The 24,359-nt window shown below is 36.8% G+C and overlaps 1 protein-coding gene across 1 annotated transcript in view; it reads right to left on the minus strand.

The window, feature by feature from the left end:
- Positions 1 to 24,001, minus strand: part of LOC138705173 (juvenile hormone esterase-like) — a 75,923-nt gene extending 51,922 nt beyond the window's left edge. Inside the window, exons 1-3 of the mRNA XM_069833878.1 lie at positions 23,859 to 24,001; positions 16,893 to 17,092; positions 7,832 to 7,963 (exon numbers count right to left, since the gene is read on the minus strand). Of these exons, the coding sequence (XP_069689979.1) occupies positions 7,832 to 7,963; positions 16,893 to 17,081 (321 nt within the window). The 5' untranslated portion in view covers positions 17,082 to 17,092; positions 23,859 to 24,001. The remainder of the gene's footprint in view (positions 1 to 7,831; positions 7,964 to 16,892; positions 17,093 to 23,858) is intronic.
- Between the last annotated feature and the right edge of the window lie 358 nt (positions 24,002 to 24,359).

Here is a 24,359-nt window from a genome sequence, read left to right on the forward strand (position 1 = left end):
GTGCTAGGTAACTTTCGGCGCTGGATCCTGCACTTATTTCGCTGGAATTGTCATCTTCATCTCATCAGACGCTAGATATTTATTTATCTATTTCTTCCTGTAATAATTACTACAGGTTGCCACTGACAAAGAGTACCATTATACAATAAATATAGAGTAAATGCCTTGAGGCTTAATGAAACATATTTTTGTTGTTACAGTGAAGAATAACAAATTGAATAGGAGTCGATAAAGCTTCATAAAATAAACCAATTAAAAGAAAAAGACCATGAGTTATTTTTGTACCACCCTTTTCTATGACCAAATCATAGGTATTAGCATGTTTATTTTTATAGTGGCGTTCCACATTATATTGACCACGAAAGTGCCACATATCAGGCATCTCGATCGTCAATTTAGATAAATAAAAGAATATTTTTCTTTCCAATCTATATCCTAGGTGAAGGAAATTACGCGTCTCCCGTCAATCTGTATTGTTCGAATCCGTATTTTCAGAGCGATCAAAGCTTAGAAAATACCATTGGGTATGTGGACGTTTTCTTAACGGACATCTCCTTCTGTAAACTATAATTCAAATAAGTGATATGCGTATTCTATAACGTACATAAAATAATAAAAGTAAATCTATTTCATTTATTCGATTATTGGAAATAGAAATAAAGTAATATAAGATCTAAGTCTATTTATAAGCAATATAAAGTGTTTATATTTGAAGCAATGCTTACAGTGGATTTATATTTATTTCTGTTGTTTTATATACGTTTGAAAACACGTAAATAACGTGTTTCAGATATATCACAATGAAAAGGGGGGAGGGTGTCCGCTAAGAAGACGCCTAAACTCCGAACGCTCTAAACACGATGCAGATTGTAATGTACTGCACATCGGCCACATCACGACTCTTAGACTCAGGAGGCACCAATAGTATAGTTATTGAAATATAGGCGCTCCGTGCACTGCCCCGTCTCTCGCTGTATGCCCCCAGTAGGCAGGGCTGCCCTAGATGATTGCCAGTTTGACTTACAGTACAAAATTCTCACTTTTCTACGTACCTCAATTAACTATGTGCCTGGACCTGAACATCCAGCCACCAAGTACTACGAAGCTAGGAAAAGAACCGGCAAATAAACAGACCGAAACATCACAAACCCTCAAGGTATCCTGAAAGAGATTTTTTAATTGGTTGTTAATTAACGACGCTGTATCAACTACTAGGTTATTCAGCGTCAGTGAGATTGGTGGTAGCGAAGTGGTATTTGGCGAGTTGAGGCCGAAGATTCGCCACAGATTAGGCCTGACATTTGCCTTACGGCTGGGGAAAACCCAACCAGGTAATCATCCCAAGCAGGAATCGAACCCGCGCCCGAGCGCAACTCCGGATCGGAAGGCAAGCGCCTTAGCCGACAGAGCTACATCGGTGGCTTCCTGAAAGAGCTAAGAAGAAGGACTGCGACAGAAGAAAAGCAAAATTTTGAAGTATGAATTAACACATCATATGAAGAGCATAGCAAACTTCGTGCTATGCCAACTTCAGCAAAATTTTCAGCAGAGCAATTTAAAGTTTTACTTCAGCACGTTCTTGCCCCATATGCCAAATCTAAAATATGTTCACATAATCACACTGTTTGATTCATAGCATTAAACTACGTGGAATCCTACTCCATACAGTATACAAAACGCATTAAAAAAAGTGGACGAAGCATGTTCTTTTATTGTGCTCTTCCAATGTTTTATAAATTACCAAGAAGCAAAGTACTGAGACGTGTTATAGAAATTACAAATGAATCCTGTCAAGTAGACATCGATGACATTTATAATTTCTTTAAACAGAATTTCCCTTCTCCAACTACAGCCGTAAGAGACCACTATCTAACAAAAATCAGGAAGCAGATGGAAGGCGTCTGGGAAGTTTCTTTTCACGTAAACTTGTCTCTTGTTACTTACTGTAATCGCTTGTGTATATTATATTATTCTATGTTTTTGGCAATGCAGAATGCCTGGACAGACGAATTTTTTCAAAATAAATTATGCTATATACGTATATTGACGACACTTTCAATACTAAAATTACTAACAAAGAAAATAACCAAACTCAGTTGAAAGCTCCAGGACTAGATGGTGTTCCTATCAAAGCCTTAAAGAGGACCTTGAAAGCGAAATCATTTTAATAATTTCGATGCAAATGTTAACGACTGGTAAAGTTATAGAGTGTTTTAAGAAAGCCTGATTAATATTATTATTCAAAGGCGGTGATACCAAGAACTAACCGAATTGGTGTCCCATTACTACAGCTTATCCCTTAATGATTATAGGGGTTTCAAAGTTGTTTAATTCCTCTATCTTGCAATGAACAAACTTTACATGGAAATAAAGAGCAATTTAACGAATCTTCATACAGTATCTTATAAGAGTTCAATGTGAACACCATTTGTCACATGCTAGACATCCAGCCGATAGCAGCATGTTTGGAGTGATAGACAATTCTTCTCAACTCTGCCAGGTCGGCAGATAGCGGTGGCAGATACACATGGTTGTTCACGTACCCCATAGAAAGAAATCACGTGATGTATGGTCGGAGGACCGCGAAATACGTATGAAGCTGCTCTGACATTCTCGGCTCTTTCGTTGGGTACACGTGATGTCCTGAACTCTTTCCTTTATAGAAGCATCCAGGCGTTTCATACAATCTATAACATCGACTAATGTTATCGGATGGAAGATCAATTTTAAGTTTCGACGGAAAACTCGCTATACAGAATCTACAGAACCTCACTTCGCAAATTGCAATACAGAAAAATACTTATGCACAGGAGTCGCCAGTTTGTAAATGTGACACTGTGACGCAACACAGATGAGAAAGTTTCACAGCTCTTCTTTCATTACATGTAGGAAATACACATCCACTTTCCTTTGTAAAGTCATACCAATCATCTGAAACCCCGATAATCATTTAGGGACAGGTGTATTATTTTGTTTTGTTATCAAGAGAGGAATCCATCGAGCACTTGATTCACGCCTTCAAGCCTACATAAGCTTTAATAAACATCAAAGAGGCTTCACTAATATGCCAGGAACGTTAATTAACAAATCCGTATTATAAGCTACATTGAAATCTGCAATGATGGAAAAACAGGATATTTATCATTGCATTTTTAGATATCAGAGAAGTTTATGACAGCGTGAGCCACTCTCATTTACAGAACACTCTTCGACCAGAATCTAAATGTAAACTTACAATTAAGTAACCAAACTCAAGCAGAAACTTCTTAGGGAAAAGCAAAAGCCGTCCCCCTTCTCGGATGCATCATGCAAGGTTACCATTTTAAAACATGGCGAATCAATTAAATATCTTTGTGTTTCATTCACAGATTATCTTAGTTTTAATGCAACCAGCACTACCTATTATGAACTTAGCACGAAATTAGATCTTCCGATATTACTCCCCATTACTTCCATCTGAATAATACCGGTAGTTTCCTTATGTTAAACACTTGTGCTACATATTTGGTCTACTCTTTCCAAACTGCTAACCTGAAAAATATTTCCAACTGGTTTCTTAACGATAACAATAGAATCACCAAAGTGCTCTTAAAGAAATCTGACAACTGTCAATCGACACACCAGATCATAATATGCTGTACTCCGCTATGAAAAATATAAGGGACTGGGGCTTTTCAAGACAGGGTGAGAAGCTTACCTGCAACATATAGGGTTAGAACTTGACGCGTAAAAAGGTTTTTTACATGACGTATAAAACGAGTAGAAACGCCTAATTAACGTAATAACTAAGGGTAAAATACACAATCTTTAATCTTCCTCCATTTTATATTTTATATAATGTCCAAGAACTAGAACTGGAGCCTGTTGATACCAATTCCAATTTTCGCGAGCATGTGGTGTTGTGCTTAAAAATCAACTGTGTTACGCTAGTTTAACTCACTACATGATACATTGAGAGGTGCCAATTGATATTGATGGAAGTAATCTAGTCACCACATTATACTGATATGCTGACCCTAATATTCCTTCTCTTGAGAAATAAGAAATGGAGGAAAAATTGAGTATTAAGTAAAAATGTCAATATTACACACTTTATTATTATGTAGATGTAAACATTGAAGTCATAGCAACCATATTATGCTGATATTTGTCAACAGTACTTACAGACGAATTACTTTTTTGTAATTTACATTTTGTAAAATTCTTCATAAGATCATGTTTTCAAATTATGTTTCGCTAATACGATTCCTTTAACTGACTCTGTGATGGAGATGTTTTATCTTTTTTTCACTGCACTGGGCATTACTTAGTTAGCTGTTAATTTTCAATTATTCCGTCAGTGAGTCAGAGCTTAGAATCATGTTCTTTTTCAAACTGCTAAACTTTGTTGTATATATGTAACAGAATTAAGAAACCACAAAAGAAAATCGAAATTATAATAGTAACAGATTATGTTTACGAGAAAAGGAATAGAATTTTTAAGTTAGAAATAGTTTAATAATTTCCTTTATTGCTTGAAATAAAGTGAACCACCTAGTTTTGCTGTGGTTCTAAAGTTTTTGATAGTTGATCTTAATAAACTCGCATACATTTTTTAGTTCTTTTATGCAGATTGTATAAATATGGAAATACCGCAATGGAAACCTTTCAGAACTTGCATTTGACAAGCAAGCACCACCTAGTAAAGCAACCCACAAGCCTATGAAAGTGGAAGCTGTAGAGAATGGTTCGAACTTCGTCAATAAAACAGTGAAAACAGAGTTCCGTCATATGCTACAGTTGACTACCGCTTCAAATCCAGTGATATTATTTATAAAAGAGTGAAGGTATTGCTTGCTCTTTTACAACTAAGCCTGAGAAATATATGCCGTTATATTACCAATGCGCTTCGTGTGCCTCTAACTTTGAGTATGTCCCAGAGTTAGGGTGAGTTAACGGATCACGGTAAGTTAGTCCTCAGCATTTGGGTGGTTGAGAGCCACTCCTTTGACTTCGAAACACAACTATCTGCTAAAGAAATATTTAAAGACATCATTTTCTTTGTTAAAGAAAAATTGCATGATTTTAAAGACATTTTATTTTCTGTCTGTATAAAATACACCCAAGTATCAGCCTTATTAGTTCACTATGTTAATATAATGGCGTATTACGTTTTTGTTTTACATAATTTTTCATTTCGTATATTGTTGCAGTGAATAACACAACACTTTCACATTTTCAAAGGAGAATGATTACCTGTTCCTAGAAAACACAGCCTTACATCTAAAAAAAACTTCGTTTCACTTATGCAGAAACAATGAGGACATGTTTGAAATATTTTACACAGGCATTATTTATCTCAAAATCTGTATCATTATTACAAATTTCCTTATTTGAAATTAAGTCAGAAATTTCGTCCTCGGCATCTTGCTATTATTCTTCTTTACAGAATGTTGAATGTTGCCTGTTACGAATAGCAGTATACGGTCGTATTGTAACCGATCACTGCTAAAGTTCACTGCTGAACGAAAGACACTGAAATCCTCCACCCCAACGCCCGGACGAGAAGATATGGCACCGGCGCGAGGGACGTATTTTAGTTCGTTTGCTTGGACTCGCCCTCACACTCAACGGGAGGGGTGTCGGGTTAGTTGGTTACTAGCATTCCGAGTGTTCAGATCGTTCTGCTACTACCGCTATTGCTAATACTGAAAACATTGTCCTTCTGACCTCCCTCATTATGGCATTGTCTAAGGTGTGAAATCATAGAGTAGTTCATAGTCAAGGACATGAAATAGCATACAATGTGTGGAAATTCATGTCAGAAGAGGCTGTAAATGGAATACCAATTCCATTGAAAAGCGTGTGTGCAAGAGTACTGGCTGCCACTGGTATTTCAAAGCGAACCTTGGCAAGAATCAGGAAAGAAGGGAAAAATATTGAGGCAGGAACAGCAGATTCTTTCTCCAGTCCGGAAAAATCACAGCCGAAGAAGAAGATTGTTGCAGCTGTAGACAGTTTTGATAAGGAAGTCATAAGAAGACTCGTCTATAATTTCTACGCTACGCATAAGCAGAGGCCGACTCTGCAATCGCTTCTTCCAAAAATGGATATCAGTGTATGATTATGTGAAGAAAGTAGAGAATAATTACATTGAAATTGAGCACGTGGTGGACAGTATTTTTGAGAACTTTTCCATAGACTTAGGGACATCGGATTCCAGCACAGATCAGTCGTGTGATTCGGACGGAGAATAAGAATATAAAGATGGAATAGCGAGTGTAATTCCATTAGGTACCTTCGGACTCTTGAGTAGGAAAGTGGTGATACTAAGGTAAGACGAATGTTTTTGGAAAGAGATGAAACGGATATGCCTGCCGCTCTGAGCTTGAGAACCGTAACCCAAACAACCCCCACTCCTCTACCCTGCTGGGCGGCAATTTAAAACTTCGCGCATGTTGGTGCCATAACATCTCGTCTCAGCTCTACGTACTGGTACCTAAAGTCAGAGGCGCATGAAGCGCAATATATATATATAGGTACACACATACGTACGTACGTACGTATGTATGTATGTATGTATGTATGTATGTATGTATGTATGTATGTATGTATGTATGTATGTATGTATGTATGTATGTATGTACGTAGTGTTTTTTCTGGAAAGAAAGGCGTTGAAACTCTATGGAAAATTTATTTGAGGAGACGAAGAGATGATTATTGCCCAGTGCACTGGGAATTCAAGACCTAAACCGAGTTCAGAAAAAAATAGTGTTACAGAGGCTAATAACTTTTATATGTTTTCACATTATAATGCACCTTTCAGAATAAATGAAAATTAAATCCATGTTATTATAAACTGTCTCAATTACAGTTTGGATTAACAAAATAATAGACTGGTTTGCAACAAAATAAATTTAGGCCTACTAAACTACATACTGGTACACAGAGTATTGGAAGATTTTCCACAGCATAGCCATTTCTTCAGTATTTTCTCCTTTCCTGATACGCTCTTTCCTTGTGACGTTTGACGTATTTTGCAGCATGACGGCGTTTTAGCAACCATACCGGTACTTCTCAGGACTGAATTTGATCAAAGGAGGACCAATAATTTTAAGAAGAAGTATGTTCCTCATGGTGTTAACTAACAGGGATGAGCTCTCAATCAGTGGAGAGACAATGAAGTTGAGTTCGGAGAAGCATCACAATGTAATTATTTGCGGCGCGAAATTTTCTACTTCATAAGCTGCTTCTCCTTCGATTGCCAAGATGAGGCCATCCGCAGAGACTACCGTTCGTTCTGTCTGCAAAGTGTAGATTTAATACTGAATTATACTGAAGGTTCCAAAACAGTGGTCCACAGCTAGAGCTTTGTGGGCAGTCTCTACTAACGATTCTTTCTATTACTACGGTATTTGTTGACACGATGGCAGTTCTCTGACAGAAGCAATGTGTTTGTGTGCGTGTTTTCAGATTATATGTAGGGCTACATAATACGAGTCCATAGAGGCCTTTGTGAACAATTTTGAAATACTCAATTTAATCTCAATTAACAAATAATTATAACTGACATGTTATTAGAATATAAATATGCATATGACGCTTTAATAAGCAATATGAAATATGACTGTATGAAATTGGCTGTTATTATATAATTATTATATCTATAAATAATTATTACAAGTCACTCAAACACAGCAAATGACACGCTCTCGTGGTAACATAGAGACCAGCTTGGCCCCGCAATATAATTCATGTGCCAGGGTCTGCATTTTTGATGGCCTTGTCTATAATAATGTATCAGCACAACTGTAACAAACTGATAAGAACATCATCTCACTTGTCTTCTCACCTGTGGTGTGTGCACATTCAGGTAGAGACAATCCTCGTCACCGAAGTAAAATGACAAGGCGCCTTGTATGCATGAATTGCCAGGTTTTGTTGCATTCAATTCCCCAGTCCAAGCAGATGCTGGTTCGGGAGCCTGAAATTTGAAAATTAGCCACATTTAAAATAATTCCTGATTTTTAAATGTTACCAGTAATTAGTATACCAACCAGAAATCCGTACCATGTTTTAGCATAGAGACAATGAGTGAATTATATCAAAATTTATTTACAGCAAACTCTCAATTATCTGAGCTAATCATCAGTCCAATGCGCACAAATAACTAAAAAAACTACAGATAATACGATGTTTTCTTTTTACTGCAAAACGAACCTTTTTATATACTAGGCATACAGAACTGTGTTTGAAAATGCAATATGTAAAATATTGTGACGGCCACGTGAGATTTGATCTCACGACCGGCGGGAGAAGGGCAAGGTCGGCCGTGTTTTGGGCGGGTTGCGCGCGCATCTGCTTCCTGGGGCATGTGCTATGGCGGAGAGAAGACAGGGGAGAGAGCGACCGCGGCAGAAAGGAGAGAAATCCAGATCAATCGAGAGTGGAATCTTCCAGAAATCTCTCGCAACTATGGTGTGGTTATAAATTACGACACACAAGTGAACTTGAGTCAGTCAGTCAGTAAGTCTGTGTTGCTGCAGTCAGTGGACATCAAGCCAGCCAGTCTTGTGTATCGGAGTTCGACTTGAGTGTGTTTCCGCAACTGTGTGAGCATCCGAAGACCTGAGTTCGAGTGCAGTGACCGCAGTTGGAGGGACCTGAGTTCGAAGTTCAATGGACTGTCTCTAAGGTCTGGAGTTCGAGATACTGTGAACTCGAGTGACTGAGCTAGAAGAACTGTGAACTGAGAACTGACAGTTCTGATTTGTAAATAGTGCTTTCTGAACATTAGTTAAAATTAACAGTTCATTGTTGTTCTCAATAATCCAAGTAAATTGTCATTGTCGTCTGTGGAGAGCAATAACGAATACTGTGTTGCTGTGTGGAGAGTAAATCCCATTGTTGACGGGAGTAGAATTAAATTGTAGAAAGTGAAGAGTTATTGTTGTGAGAATAAAATTACATTATTGTTTTTGAATTTGAAATTTATACAACAAATTATCACTTTTAACAATCATTCATTCATTCATTTAATGTTTTGCCCAAGGGCAGGTCTTTCATTGCAAACCTAGCTTTCTCGAGTCTTTCCTATTTTCTGCCTTCCTCTTTGTTTCCTCATATGATCCATATATCTACCCCGAACTCTTCTCCCGTTCACCATTCCTTTCACAGCATCCTTCAGTAGACAGTTTCTTCTCAGCCAGTTACCCAACCAGTTCCTTTCCCTCTTCCTGAACAATTTCAGCATCATTCTTTCTTCACCCACTCTTTCCAACACAGCTTCATTTCTTATTCTGCCTGTCCACTTCACACGTTCCTTTCTTCTCCTTATCCGCATTTCAAATGGTTCTATTCGCTTCTCTTCACTTCGTCGTAGTGTCCATGTTTCTGCCACATACAATGCCACACTCCATACAAAGCACTTCACTAGTCTCTTCCTTAGTTATTTTTCCAGAGGTTCGCAGAAGATGTTCCTTTTTCTACTAAAAGCTTCCTTGGCCATTGCTATCCTCCTTTTGAATTCCTGGTAGCAGCTCATGTTACTGCTACCCTAAGTACTTGAAGCTGTTCACTTGCTCTACCACCTCATTTAGAATTGGCAAGTTTATCTTCTGTATTTTTCTTCCTATGACCATGCTCTTCGTCTTATTTGCATTTAACTTCATCTCTATTGTTGACGAAAATGTAATATAATTACATATATCATAAAAGTTCATTTTCTGTCTTTTGGTGAAAAGTAATCAGTAATGATATTTTGCTATCGAGAGTCATTGAAATTCTTTCTTATACAAGTACGTATGTTACGAAGTGCAACAATATCTGTGTAATTAAAATCCAATTGTTCCAAACACTCCAACACACTCCAAAGCTATAACGTACCGTACGCATGTCTTCTCTTTCTGCTAGTATTCTTCCTCATCATTCCATTCTATGCATCAGCCACTGCTTAGACTAGACACTAGACGATATCGTCGTTTGTCATAAGCCAAAAGCCCAGTTCACACGCATCCACATACAAGCAATTGTTAACGTTTTCACTGTCCATATTTTCAAATTCTTCAATGCAGAAAGTCAACGTGACGATTAAGGTTCGGATAAAATAGCTGTATCAGGATAGGATCCTTGGTTCCTGTCTTTTGTTTACAATTAATATTAACTAGTTTTCGCGCGTCCCCCAGCTGACATACGTTCACTTCCTATCGGCTCTACTGTATATTCACTGATGTTTTAGCTACGGGGTGGAGAGAGCTGTTTCCAGAAGGGAGTGTGTGTTTCACGAATAAAGAGGGTTGAATTCAATAATCTTACAGGCTACTTGACCAAATTCCTGGAAAACCTGTACGTTACTGTTTCTGATGCAGGTATAGAGAGAGTTGAAATAAAGTCGCTGATGTTTATGTAGTTTCTTTGTGTACAGATGCTACAGTTATAACTAGTTTGCTTGTATATTCAATAAGCGTACCATTTAATTTTTCAAAACAAACCCGGGATGTCTGCATGATCACTCAGATACATTTGCTCTTCATTGAATATGACACTATCTTTTTATAAATTAAATTGTAATACAGAATGACATTATTATTATTATTATTATTATTATTATTATTATTATTATATTATATTATATTATATTATATTATATTATATTATATTATATTATTACTATAATTGTACCTATTTTAAAGAAAGGGACAAGACTAACTGTAGTAACTTTCGAGAAATATCACTTTCGTTGACATCGTACCAAATTTTGTCGAACATTCTTTTGAGAAGATTAACTCCGGCGATTAGGGATTATAAAGAATGGACACAGCGAATTTTCCTGTGTTTTGTTTCTCTGTGTGCCAGCGTTTAATTCCACTTTCAAGCGCTAGAGGTTAGTGTAATCGAGCATGCGCTAAGATAATAATTGAGAATAGAGTTGAGACACAGGATCCAAACATCGCCTACCTTATTGCATAATCCAGTAACGCTTTGCTTCAAATAAATTCAAGTTAACAGCTTTTCCTTATTTCTCAGTGGCAAACCAGTTGCAATAATAATATTTTATATTTCAGATATAATAAATTATATTATAAAATAATATAATACAATATAAAATTAAGTTTCGAATTCGTTTAATATTTCTATATATAATATAATATAGGTATATGGTTTTACTTCTCGTAAGAATTTTGTTTTTCCATTTTCAGCGCTATCAAATCATTACATATTTTAATTGTTGTTGGGGTCAACGTCTCAACTCTCATTATAAAGGAACTCTAGAGTCTAGACATTACAGTTAATGACGGATTTATTATTTTATGGATCCAATTTATTTTATTTGAGTACATAATGTACCTAGATGTATTAATTGTATGTGTTATATTTCCGCTGTGTCGACTGCTAGCTGGTGTGATGTCAGAGCCAACTCTAGGGAGAAAGCAGAATCTCACGCTTTAGCTGGCTTGAAGGTCATTGAAATCAGTCCGGCTACATCAAAGGTACCGACGCGAAGTGTCCATTCTTTATAATCCCTATTCGCTGATTAACTCCATCAGTAGAGGAAAGTATTGGGAATCATCAGTGTGGTTTTAGGCGTAATAGATAGACTATTGGTCAGATTTTTTGTATTCGACAGATACTGGAGAAAAATGGGAGTATAAGGGTACAGTACATTAGTTATTCATAGATTTCAAAAAGGCATATGACTCGGTTAAGAGAGAAGTTTTATATAACATTCTTATTGAATTTGGTATTCCCAAGAAACTAGTTCGATTAATTAAATTTAAAATGTGTCTCTATGAAACTTACAGCAGAATCCGTATAGGCCAGATTCTGTCTGCTGCTTTTCTAATTCACTGCGGACTAAAGCAAGGAGATGCACTATCACGTTTACATTTTAACTTCGGTCTAGAATATGACATTAGGAAAGTTCAGGATAACAGAGAGGGTTTGGAATTGAATGGGTTACATCAGCGTCTTGTCTATGCGGATGACGTAAATATGTTAGGAGAAAATTCACAAACGATTAGGGAAAACACGGAAATTTTACTTGAAGCAAGTAAAGAGATAGGTTTGAAAGTAAATCCCGAAAAAACAAAGTATATGATTATGTCTTGTGACCAGAAGATTGTGCAAAACGAAAATACAAAAATTGGAGATTTATCCTTCGAAGAGGTGGAAAAATTCAAATACCTTGGAGCAACAGTAACAAATATAAATGACACTCGAGAGGAAATTAAACGCAGAATAAATATGGGACATGCCTGTTATTATTCGTTTGGGAAAATTTTGTCATCTAGTATGCTGTCAAAAAATCTCAAAGTTAGAATTTATAAAACAATATATATTACCGGTTGTTCTGTATGGTTGTGAAACTTGGACCCTCACTTTGAGAGAGGAACAGAGATTAAGGGTGTTTGAAAATAAGGTTCCTAGGAAAATATTTGGGGCTAAGAGGGATGAACTTACAGGAGAATGGAGAAAGTTACACAATGTAGAATTGTACGCATTTTATTCTTCACCTGACATAATTAGATACATTAAATCCAGGCGTTTGATATGGGCAGGGCATGTAGCACGTATGGGCGAATCCAGAAATGCATATAGAGTGTTAGTTGGGAGGCCAGAGGAAAAAGAGACCTTTAGGGAGGCCGAGACGTAGATGGGAGGATACTATTAAAATGGATTGGAGGGGTGTGGGATATGATGATAAAGAATGGATTAATTTTGCATAGGATAGGGACCGATGGCGGACTTATGTGAGGGCTGCAATGAACCTGCGGCTGCCTTAAAAGCCATTTGTAAGTAAGTATTATTATTATTATTATTATTATTATTATTATTATTATTATTATTATTAAAAGAACTGATATCTTTTCAAAAACATTCAGTTTTAAGTTAGCTGGTAAAGATTAGAAATATATTCTACATGTAGTGATTGCTTAGTTTTAATACCCACCATTTAGGCACATTTTATAACACTATTTGTTGTCGTAAGTAAGTGATATAGATACATTAGTAAACAGGTACACTGAAGTGGAAAAGAAGTTAAAGGAGGTTATCCAAGAGCAGGCGGTGTTAAAATCGATAGTTAAAAAATGGGAATATAATAGCAGAATTAATAACATTGTAATTTATGGTGTTGAAGAGTGCAATCATGAAAAAGGGATTGATACTGGTTACGTGGTGTTAGAATTATTAACTAAGTATTTCAGTCTAAACTTGGACATAAGTGCGATAAATAACGCGTATAGAGTAGGTAAGGGAAATAAAAGACCAATTATTGTGAAATTGAACAGTTACTTTATCAAAGAACACATCATTGCCAATACGCGTCAACTCAAAGGCACAAATATATTCATACAAAATGACTTTGCAAAAGAAAGTAGAGAGAAACGAAAGAAGTTAATTCCAATATTAAAAGAAGCTCGAGGTAAAGGATTTAGGGCAACTTTAGTAAAAGATAAAATGAAGATAAACGGAAACATAGTTAACGTAGAGTCCTTAAATAATCAAAACATTGAGGATTTATTCAGTTGTGGTAACAAGAACAGAAATAAGGAAATAGAGACTTGTGGAAATAGAGCATCATCTACACCTCACGTAAACAGAAGAAGTGCATCACGAAACAGGAAGTCTAGAAGCGCAGAGAGGACTGATAAGAATAGTAACTCATCAAGTGGGCAGAAGAAATCAGAAATAACAAATAGAAGAATTGATGAGCTTACGGGAGTGAATGATATTAGAGCATACCTAAGTAAACTAGAGAACACTGTTTTCACAGATCCCTTTAGAAGAAAGAAGAGTGAAGAAGGACAACCTAGTATGGAAGAAGATTATGTAAAAGTAACATAACAACAACTCTTTAGGTATAAGGAAAAACAAGATACATTATTTATGTAATAGGCTCTAAAATAATTCACTTTATGTAGGAGATTAGTTTAAAATATGCTGCTTTGAGAAAATAAGGATTAGAAATTTATTGTGGTACCTCCGGCTTATCATTTTTGGATCAGGAAGCTGTATTATTCTGATTGCGTAATAATAAATATGTATAATAATGTTGGTAATGATATTGGTAATGTTTATTATTGTTTTATTATCTGATTCCAAACAGTCCTAATAGTCTTACTTACAAGTGGCTTTTAAGGAACCCGGAGGCTCATTACCGCCCTCACATAAGTCCGCCATCGGTCTCTATCCTGAACAAGATTATTCTAGTCACTACTATCATATCCCACCTTCCTCAAATGCATTTGAATATTATCCTCCCATCTACGCCTTGGCCTCCCTAAAGGTCTTTTCTCTTCAGGTCTCCTAACTAACACTCTATATGCATTTCTAGATTCACCCATACGTGCTACATGCCCTGCCCATCTCAAGCGTCTGGATGTAATGTTTCTAATTATGTTAGGTGAAGAATACAATGCGTGCAGTTTATGTTATCTTTAGTTATGGTACCGCTGATGTGAAAAAAAAATGTTAGGGTTTATAGTGGTCTTTAATTTAGTAACGTTATTCTTATTAGCAATCGAAACAATTATTTTGGTACTTTTATGGTCGATTCTGCGATCCATTACCATGTTTAGTATTTGAATATAAATGTTTATCATGGATTCAATATTAAAATATTTTTACAGTGTATTTCGTTATTTTAATTTTTGAATTATAAAATGTTACATAGGCCTATACTCTGCCCTCGGCAAGAACTCGATTCCGCAAACCTTCAAGACTACTAGAGTATTATTCTAAACATGTTTTATAAGAAGAATATTTTTTTTATATGCGAGGTTTTGGTTCTTAGAGGAATAAGGTATTTGTCTTCATTCATATGTGGAATATAAATTGAGGGATTTTATGTAAGACGCTCGCGTTACATTAAGTCCTTAAAACAAATTGTCAGGCTAATAATTATTATGATTTATTCAAAACGAAACAAGCATTACATTTCACACAAAATGTACCAGCAAATCCAGAACGTGGGGTAGATTAGTATTCATTTGACAGCCGATGTAAATGAGATGACCTTGTTTCCACTGGTTAATATAACAAACTAATATTCATATCAAATAAAATGATACATACACGAGTGTTCTACCTGGACTGTGAAGTTTCTTTTAAAACGTCCGGTAGTACTTCTGCCTTCCTGCACACTGACCTGCTACTGGTTTAAATATCCGACGAGGCAACACACTCTATTCGTGAAACGCACTATAGTCTCAAGGAATTCAAGGTTCTATCACAGTGTAGTATATACAGTCACGAAGCTCAATACGTTGTAAATATGCATCCATAGATAGTTGCTAACCACTAGTATTGTTACTATCGCCTCGTTACAGACAATGCGAAATAGTTCCGGCACAGTCTATTGTTTCTAGCATCCTCACAACTTAAGCTTCGTGACTGTATATACTAGACTGTGGTTCTAGCCTATACAGCTATACAGCCTTTTCTGATACAGGTACTTTATCCGAACCTTAGTGATGATATAAGATGATTCATGTTCTGGTGTATGAAACCATGGAAGTCATCTTCTACCGCTTCTCTTCTCAGCCATCATGCAACAGTTAAGTTCATTCAGTCATATAATAAAATATGCCGCCTGGGTTCAACAAAGGGAGCTGTTTCCTCCATGTTTCGTTGGTTACTTGCACAAAGAAACTCATTACGCAGCGCAACTACGTCCTGACATTCCATCAAACATTTTTCCGCCATATTATTCTTCTTATAGCGGAACCCAATGTTTCTCATCCGCCAGAAAGATGGTCGAGTCGCAGAGAAACAAAACTTCTCTTTGATAAAATATCATTCAAGTTTGGAATGTAAACTTCTCCAAACGAACTTAAAATAATTATTCCTTCCCAATTCGTCGCTGTCCAAAATATCTACATATATCATCTGGGAACAACCCCGCGGACGTTTTTTTCGTTAGAATGTTCAATTCGCCTGTTTGTTTCTCTTTAAGAATAATTCTACATTTCACTATTTTCAATCGTTTTAATAATATTTTCATACACATAGTGACGGATATCATAGGTTTACCGCATCTCGCATAGTAGTATTCTTCCTGAAAATACTTGTGAACCCGGCGTGTAAACTCTTTATTTTCGGAACGAATGTGGTTCCCTCTTCCTTCCACAAATTAAATAAAACACTAGAATTAAGCTTAAGGTAAAACTACACTTAACATTGCCATTTTTGGCAAGTTCACAAGATCACAATTCCTACAAAACTGTTTAAAATAGCAAACTGGTTATGACTATACCATCTGTACGCAATAGGAAAACAGAAACATCACCGACTTTCATTTCAGCCCTTCCTATACTCGTACCTGCATCACAAACTGTATCATGTAGGTTTTTCAGGAGTATGGCAAAGTAGCCTCTAATGCTGTTGAGGTCAACCCTGTCTTCTTCGAAGTTCATATGAGAAAGGGTTTTTGCAAATTACCATTTTGTTCATCTTAAAATTACAATATTTTCTTGGAAGTTTTAGTTTTAAGTTCATTGTTACCGGAATAAGGGTTCACTACAATCTGAAATATTAACGTACTTTAATGTATGCGGGTCGGGACCAACGATTTAGGCTCACTATAGCCGAATGTTCACTACAACCGAGTTCACTAGCCCAGAGTTGACAGTATTGTACAAAAAAGATTTAAGTCATGAAAAAAGGGGAAGAGATAGCTTGTTAGAGACAGAATATTTTCGTAAAATTATCAAGCTCACTTTGAGACTCGTGCACTGAAATTCCAAGCTCGGTTCACATGTATTAAAAATTTCGTGACAAAAATAAAATAAAATTCAGTGGTGTGCGGATAACCCATAAACCGGATAATCCACGCAAGGATAATCAATAGTGTGCTGTATAACAAACAACTCTAGGCTATATATTTTTGTATGAGAATATGTTATAGTATTTACCCTGAACCTGAGGTCTCCCACAGGTGGGGCAGCATATGGTATTCCATTGTATGAACAAAATTCTTTTCCATGATATGAAGTCAAGAGAGATCCTCTGGCTGTGCCTTGAGCGATGCTCACTAGACAGTCTCCATGAGCCCTTGCAACCAGCAGGAGCATCAGCGTGGTAAATACTGGCACATCTAACATGTTGGTGGTAACTGCAAAAACACATACATTCACATTACTGTTCCACTATAAACTACTTGCAACTGAAGATCTCTGGGTTTGCTAAGAACAGTCTATTTTAGCAGCCTTCTGAACTTATACGACGTTCTTGGACGACGCCGACAAATTAATAAAAAATGTACTGAAAGAGGTACTGAATGTGCCTACAGACATTCCTGATGCAATGGTCTATAGTCCAAGGAAGTACAAAGGACTACGAATTTTTCGAACAAAATGGGAAGCACTATTACAACAAATTAATGCCCTTCGATGTTTACACATATCTCAAAATCCATACATCATACAAACACGTCAGGTTCTTGAAGAGAACATTAGATGTTCCCAATGGCTGAACATTGTTCCAGAAGATGCCTTATTTCATAAGAATGAACATTTCTTAAATGCTAAAAAGATTCATAACCTTCTGAGGAACAGAGAATTTGATATGTGGTGTCGTCATTCACAGAAAGGGAAAGACATAGTTTTATTTAAACAATATCCTGCTGCAAACAAATGGATTTACAAACACTAATGACTCTCCAACAGTGAAAGGTGCGATGGCATTAAAATGGTTGGAAATGTTGCAGCAGTACGTGCTGTGCCGGGAAGATCTCAGTACAACTGTTGTAGGCATTGCCACAACGAGGTTGAAACTCTTGCATTTGTCCTGGGTTCCTGTCCGCACAGCGAAGCTTTGCGAAAATCTAGACACCACCAAGTGCAATCAATTAGGTATAGCCACTGCTCTTAAAGATGCCGATTACAACAACTTTGAAGAAGTACATGGTCTCTCCATCACTGGCAATACACTGCGCATAGATATATTAGCTTTCAAGGAATCTACAAGATCTTGATTAATAACTGATCTTACCGCGCGTTTCGAAATGAATGAGGGACAGCCAGCAGAAGTGGATAAGGAAAAAAAGAATATCTACAATGTCGCCATTTCCTATTACCTCCAAAACTACCGGCTAAAAGAGCTTGAAGTAATCGGACTCCTGGTTGGAACAAGTGGTACCGCTACTCTCTTTATGAAAGATACAGAGTGGAACACAAATTGTCATACCATTCAATTATCACATAAAAAAAAATTAATATAATTGTTTCGATGTTTCTAACTGCGCTAGTGGATGCCAAAAATCATGGAAAATCCGATAGTTAGCATCACAGTTTGGATGTAACCATAGCTACGAGCACAAACATCAATTTGTGAAATGGTGGACAACGGGCGATTGACTGTTGAACACAAGGTGAAAGTTATTCTGTGTTGTGAGTAAACAAAACGTTCGATTATGGGCTAGGGAACCTCCTCGCATGCTGCATGAAAAAGAAATTTTTGGGGCAAAAGTTTCTGTATGGGCCGCAATTTCGATTCACGGAATCATCGGTCCAATTTTCTTCGATGAAACTGTTAACCAAGTTCGATGCAAAACCATGTTGGAAAGCAGTTTTATCCCTCCTCTCATGGCAAAAGGTCTCACTATGGAAAATCAGTGGTTCATGCAGGATGGAACCCGTCCACACACTGCAAACACCGTTTTGGATTACCTGCACGAGATATTTGATCTTCGTGTGATGTCATATCGACATGGGTGCGGCAAAATGTGGCCGCCTCATAGGCCAGACATTAATCCATGCGATTTCTTTTTATGGGGATTTCTAAAAGAGAAAGTGTACCAAAGGGGGCCAGAAAATGTGGTGCAGCTCAGAGTCCTTCTAGTGGAGTTGTGCCGTGTGCTATCTGAAGACGTGTCGAAAAGTCGTGACGAATGTTATGGTTCGTTTGCAAGAGGTTGTGAGGCAAAACGGCGGTCATATGGAAAATGTTCTGCATTAGAGATAAAATTCCAAATCCTAATTATTATTTCTGTATAATTTTGTAAAGCTTTAATACAAATCAATAGGTGTTACGTGTAAAATAAATGGTATGGCATTTCGTGTGCCACCCTGTATGTTTAAGAGGCTTGAAATAGCTACACCTATTATTCCGATTGTAACCTTAGCTGCATTGAAAGGGTCAATTCTCTCCTGAAGCATCATCTATATTCGAAATGAAACTAAGTTCATTAGCATTTTTTACTTTTTCGTAATACTTACCTCTCTCTCTCTCTCTCTCTCTCTCTCTCTCTCTCTCTGTCTCTCTCTAAAACTAGATATATTTCCACTAATCTAAAAATGTAATTAATTGATGAACTAGTGGACTTACTCGTGTTAAATATGAAATATCTGTCCTGCTTACAGCTGTTTCAGTGCTTCACGCACCATCATCAGAGCCTACTAGATCGCGGCGTCATCTCGAACTTCTCTGCCTGTTAGGAGGGTGTGTTTTATTGTTGGAAGGTGTTGAATTGTGGAGCAACTATTACATTTGAGTTTGTATACACCTGTGTGGTCGTAAGTTCTACATAGGACAATAGGACAGACAGGCAGATCATTCCAAACACGCTACAAAGAACACATTAAAGCTATAACCAGATGACACAATACATCTACATACGCCGATCACATAACTAATACTAACCATACATACAATAACATAAATACGGACATGGAAATCCTACACACACAACCCAACAACCAAAAACTCAACACACTGGAACAATATGAAATATACAAACACATTAAAACACACCCCGATCAAATCCTCAACACACAGATCAATTTCAGTACACACACACTATTCGACTCCACAATTCAACACCTTCCAACAATAAAACACACCCTCCTAACAGGCAGAGAAGTTCGAGATGACGCCGCGATCTAGTAGGCTCTGATGATGGTGCGTGAAGCACTGAAACAGCTGTAAGACGGACAGATATTTCATATTTAACACGAGTAAGTCCACTAGTTCATCAATTAATTATATTCAAGTGTTAAAAGTGGTGTACGCAAGATACAAAATGGTCTAAAAATGTATTTGCAGCTGTGTACCTGTAGGAATTTCATTGTCAAAACAATGGTTCAATGAACTTATAAACATTTATATGGTTAAGTACTCTTTGTCCCTTGTGGCAGCTCACGAATGGTGGGAAGATTTCTAAATTCTAAAATTTTCTGAATTAAGCGTTCTGGCCTACTACATTTGCTTGTTATTCCAAAGTTTAATGTTTTAACTTTTCACCTTCCAGTTGGAGCGTACTGAAGAAGATTTTATAATTTTGCCTAAATACATGTTGGTCTATGGTGTATATAATGACATTATTCATATACAGTACTTTTAGCTGTCATGACTAGCTTAATTATTTCTATAATGAAATAATATATGTCCTGTCAATGGTCTCATGAGTCTCAATAATGTTGTGCTTTCTGAGTTGGGATGCTGTGAGTATTCATATATGAGATTCATATGATCAGTGTTTTATGAAATGCCAAATATTTTATCTCCTCTGTTTGTTCAGACATGTTTTCGTAGTTCTCAATATGTCGGTATTTAACTTATAGTCGTAAGTTTTTAGGGGAAATTGAAAATGTGCATCGGAGATAATTTAAAGAAATGTGTTCTAATTCTTCTTATATTTTTTCAAGACTGGACTATAATTGTCTGTTCTGGCTAAGGTTGCCATAATGAAGAAACACTAAACCAGGACATGATCGACACATTTCAATCGATAAGAAGAAATATATGAATTTCTAAGGAAGGTATAATGTGGACATTAAATATAATTTATTTACTACAGACACTACATCATTATCACTTTTTTACGTAATATAGACAGGGATAGACACTTCAGTAATGCACTTCGTCTTATTTATCAAATTACTTGACATGGGTATTATATTATTACCATTTATTTATTTATTTCAAGTCTACGTATCTCCACCACAGTAGTCCACACCTGTGGAGTAACGGTCAGCGCGTCTGGCTGCGAAACCAGGTGGCCCGGGTTCGAATCCCGGTCGGGGCAAGTTACCTGGTTGAGGGTTTTTTCCGGGGTTTTCCCTCAACCCAGTGCGAGCAAATGCTGGGTAACTTTCGGTGCTGGACCCCGGACTCATTTCACCGGCATTATCACCTTCATATCATTCAGACGCTAAATAACCTAGATGTTGATACAGCGTCGTAAAATAACCCAATAAAAATCCACCACAGTATCACTCATAAATGTCAGAACTGTACGTTTTTGAGTGACCTTGTCAAATTTGATAATCTGTTCATTTGTTTTGTCCACTCAGCATTCATCAAAGAAGATACTCTTTCAGCGTTGGCATTACGCCCAGATATAGAGAAATAAAATCCTACAATTTTCAGCAACTCTGGGTGTGATAAAAATTTACCCAGATTTTGTGTGAGATCATATTTTTAGAACTTTTCTCTTTGTTGTCAGATAGGAAAGATTTCAATTTTATTACCTGATCAAAGAAAAGGCTATTATTCAGTTCGCAAGCTGTATTATTTTGCATCCGCTTGAGTGTCATTTCGATAATACTGCACAAATTATTGCAATTTTGGATATTCCTGTCCGTCTACATTCAAAATCGCGCACTTCAGTATTTTCGGTACAGACTTTCTTCTTACACTATAGAATTACAGACTGTCCTCTAACTCTGTAACCCTATGATAACCCTAGTTCCGGCTTCACTATCCTGGGTGTAACAGGACCTAACCGACAAACTTCGAGGAATGATCACAAAAAGAGAATCATTTTCTGTTCAGGAACACATACTCGATGACACAGTCTCAAGGAGTTATGGACCCGAAAAGTCAGATCTCACGGTAATTTTTTTTTCACAGATTTTCTATAGCCCTACAGGTTTTAACAATTTACAATTAGCTGTTCAAATTTCGTGCCCTGTATTTCATTAAACTTTTTGGCACCTTCACAGCATTGATTGTCCAAATTCTTTCAAACGTGGCAGGGTTTTGTTGGATTTGCTGGATGATCAGACGCACTACACAGAACACAGCATGTTAAGACGGATTGGAGGTACACACAGAGCAATACAAGTGTAACTCAGAAGATAAGGGCTTAAGGCGCACACTTATGCAACATACGCGATGAAGAATGTGCTACTAAAAAGGCCGCATAACTTATGAAGGGCTTGCCATCGAACATATTGTGACAGCCGGGAAACGATCTCACGACCGGCAGAACGAGGACAAGGTCGGCCGTAGCGGCAAATTAAGTCTGCATCAATTGAATATTCACTTCAAGGTCAATACATAGTTGCCGCTTTGGTTAAGTAATATGATGTTTAAGGAAAGATAATTTCCAGCGAACTTCGTGCGCTGAGTGCTAAACCCTGAATGAAAACATTGCACTATTTATTTCTTATTACACAAGCTATACTACATGAAATAGATTAATCCCCAGTACAATATAACCATCCTTGAAGAAATATAACCATTATGAAAACACTGACCCTAATTTTTAATACTGTATAATATATCTGCATAAAATATTTTAGCTTTCTGTGTAATGCAACCGTTCCTTAAAATATGAGAAATATGCACATTATGCAAACGTTGGCTCATAAATGTTTAATATACGCTTCTACAAAATAGATTAATTCCCAGTACAATACAGTTATTCTTTAAAAATCAGAAAGATACGTTTTCGAGATACTGTCCATATACACGCATGTTAAATATAATATGACTGCGCAAAATAGATTAACCTCAATAAAATATAGCCGTTCTTTGAAGAAATGAGAAATATATCCATTATGAAAACATTGGCCCATAAATTTAAATATATAGTGCATACATTTTATCTTTCCACGCTCGCGCACGTAGAGCGAAAGAGATAGAGCACAGCTTTCCACATGCGAGCGTGGAAAGATCAAATGTATTCACTGTAATATTCCTGCACCAAATATATTCATTTCCAGTGCAATACAACGGCGCAACACGTCCTTATCGAAATCATTGAGATCTATCACATGACGATGTCGTTTGATTGCTTTCCTAGGAGAATAAATTTCATAAGATGTTCTGTAGCTTTTAGCGTTTCCTCGAAATCATGTTTACAGTTCGTTTGGAAATTTCACACATTTTTGCAGTCAGATCTTGAGATTTTCTAAAATCAATGGTGGAAATTTTTTCGGGATGTTCCGCATGATCTTTAAGAAAGTTATACACACTGTAAACGGTGTTTTGCTGTGACTTCGCAAATCAGATTGTCCCATTCTTTTGCCTTTTTTTAACTGGCGTACTGTAGATAGCAGATGATCCAGCCTCACTCTCCATAATGCCAAAATGAGCAATAAACGGAATTAGGTAAATAAAAATGAAAAATAATAAAACAATACAATATACACGAATTTAAAGAGCAATGAAATTGCATAATTAACACTCTGCTTTCAATATGCCTATCGGTAAAAGACCGATGTTTTCCTTATACTCATATAACACCACCATATTTTAACACCGCGTGACCTATGTTGATTCAAGACATGCGTGGGTTGAGGTAGAGGTAACATATACACTCGCAACATCGCACGAAGTTATAAGGTTCGCAGGACGGTGGGGGGAGCTTTGGATTTGACCTTCAGATGTATTTTCTCCTGACGTGGAGTATAAGATCAGGTTAATCGTATAAAATAATTGGTATAGATATTTTAGCTGCAAAATATTTACCTCATGAACCTTCAAGTGAAGTCAAAATTCTATACTAGTAACTGGTAACAACAGGACAACGGACAACGTTGAAGTAATGCGTTCATAGTGAGGTTATTTCGAGAACTTTTCTAATTCAGTATGATACCACCTATAACACTATCTCAATAATAATTCTCCTATATTATACAGTAGCTACTTACCTTGACCATGAAGGGAGTTGAAATGAATATGTTTTTGTTATTATCTTCCTGGGAACTCATACAAAATGATAATAATTGAGTGAAAATAGCTAAGTCAGTAAACAACACTTGAACTCCGTTACCATGAGATAAGTTATGAAATATCTCTTATAATTTCAATATTAAATGGGTCAATTAAATTAAAAACAGTTTGATTGACAGTGATTATCTCCGTGTTAAGTCAACAATACTTATGCTTGTTATGCTGTTCTGATTTGTATCAGTCATATGATGTTTTAGATATTAGGGCTCCTTTAGACGAGGTCACTTAGCAGCGCCACTATTGGCTCGTTAGTGGCGCTGCGACCGCGCGTTTGAAGCACTGCGTATTACACTAAGAGTGCTATTCATAGACATTTCGCTAGCCCGCGCTACGAGCGTGCTAAACTAACCCCGGCTATCGACTGGTTACTTGTACAGGATCCATATCATATCATATCATATCGCTAAAACTGGTTTATG

This window comes from Periplaneta americana, chromosome 8, assembly GCF_040183065.1.
Source record: "Periplaneta americana isolate PAMFEO1 chromosome 8, P.americana_PAMFEO1_priV1, whole genome shotgun sequence".
NCBI classification, from domain to species: domain Eukaryota; kingdom Metazoa; phylum Arthropoda; class Insecta; order Blattodea; family Blattidae; genus Periplaneta; species Periplaneta americana.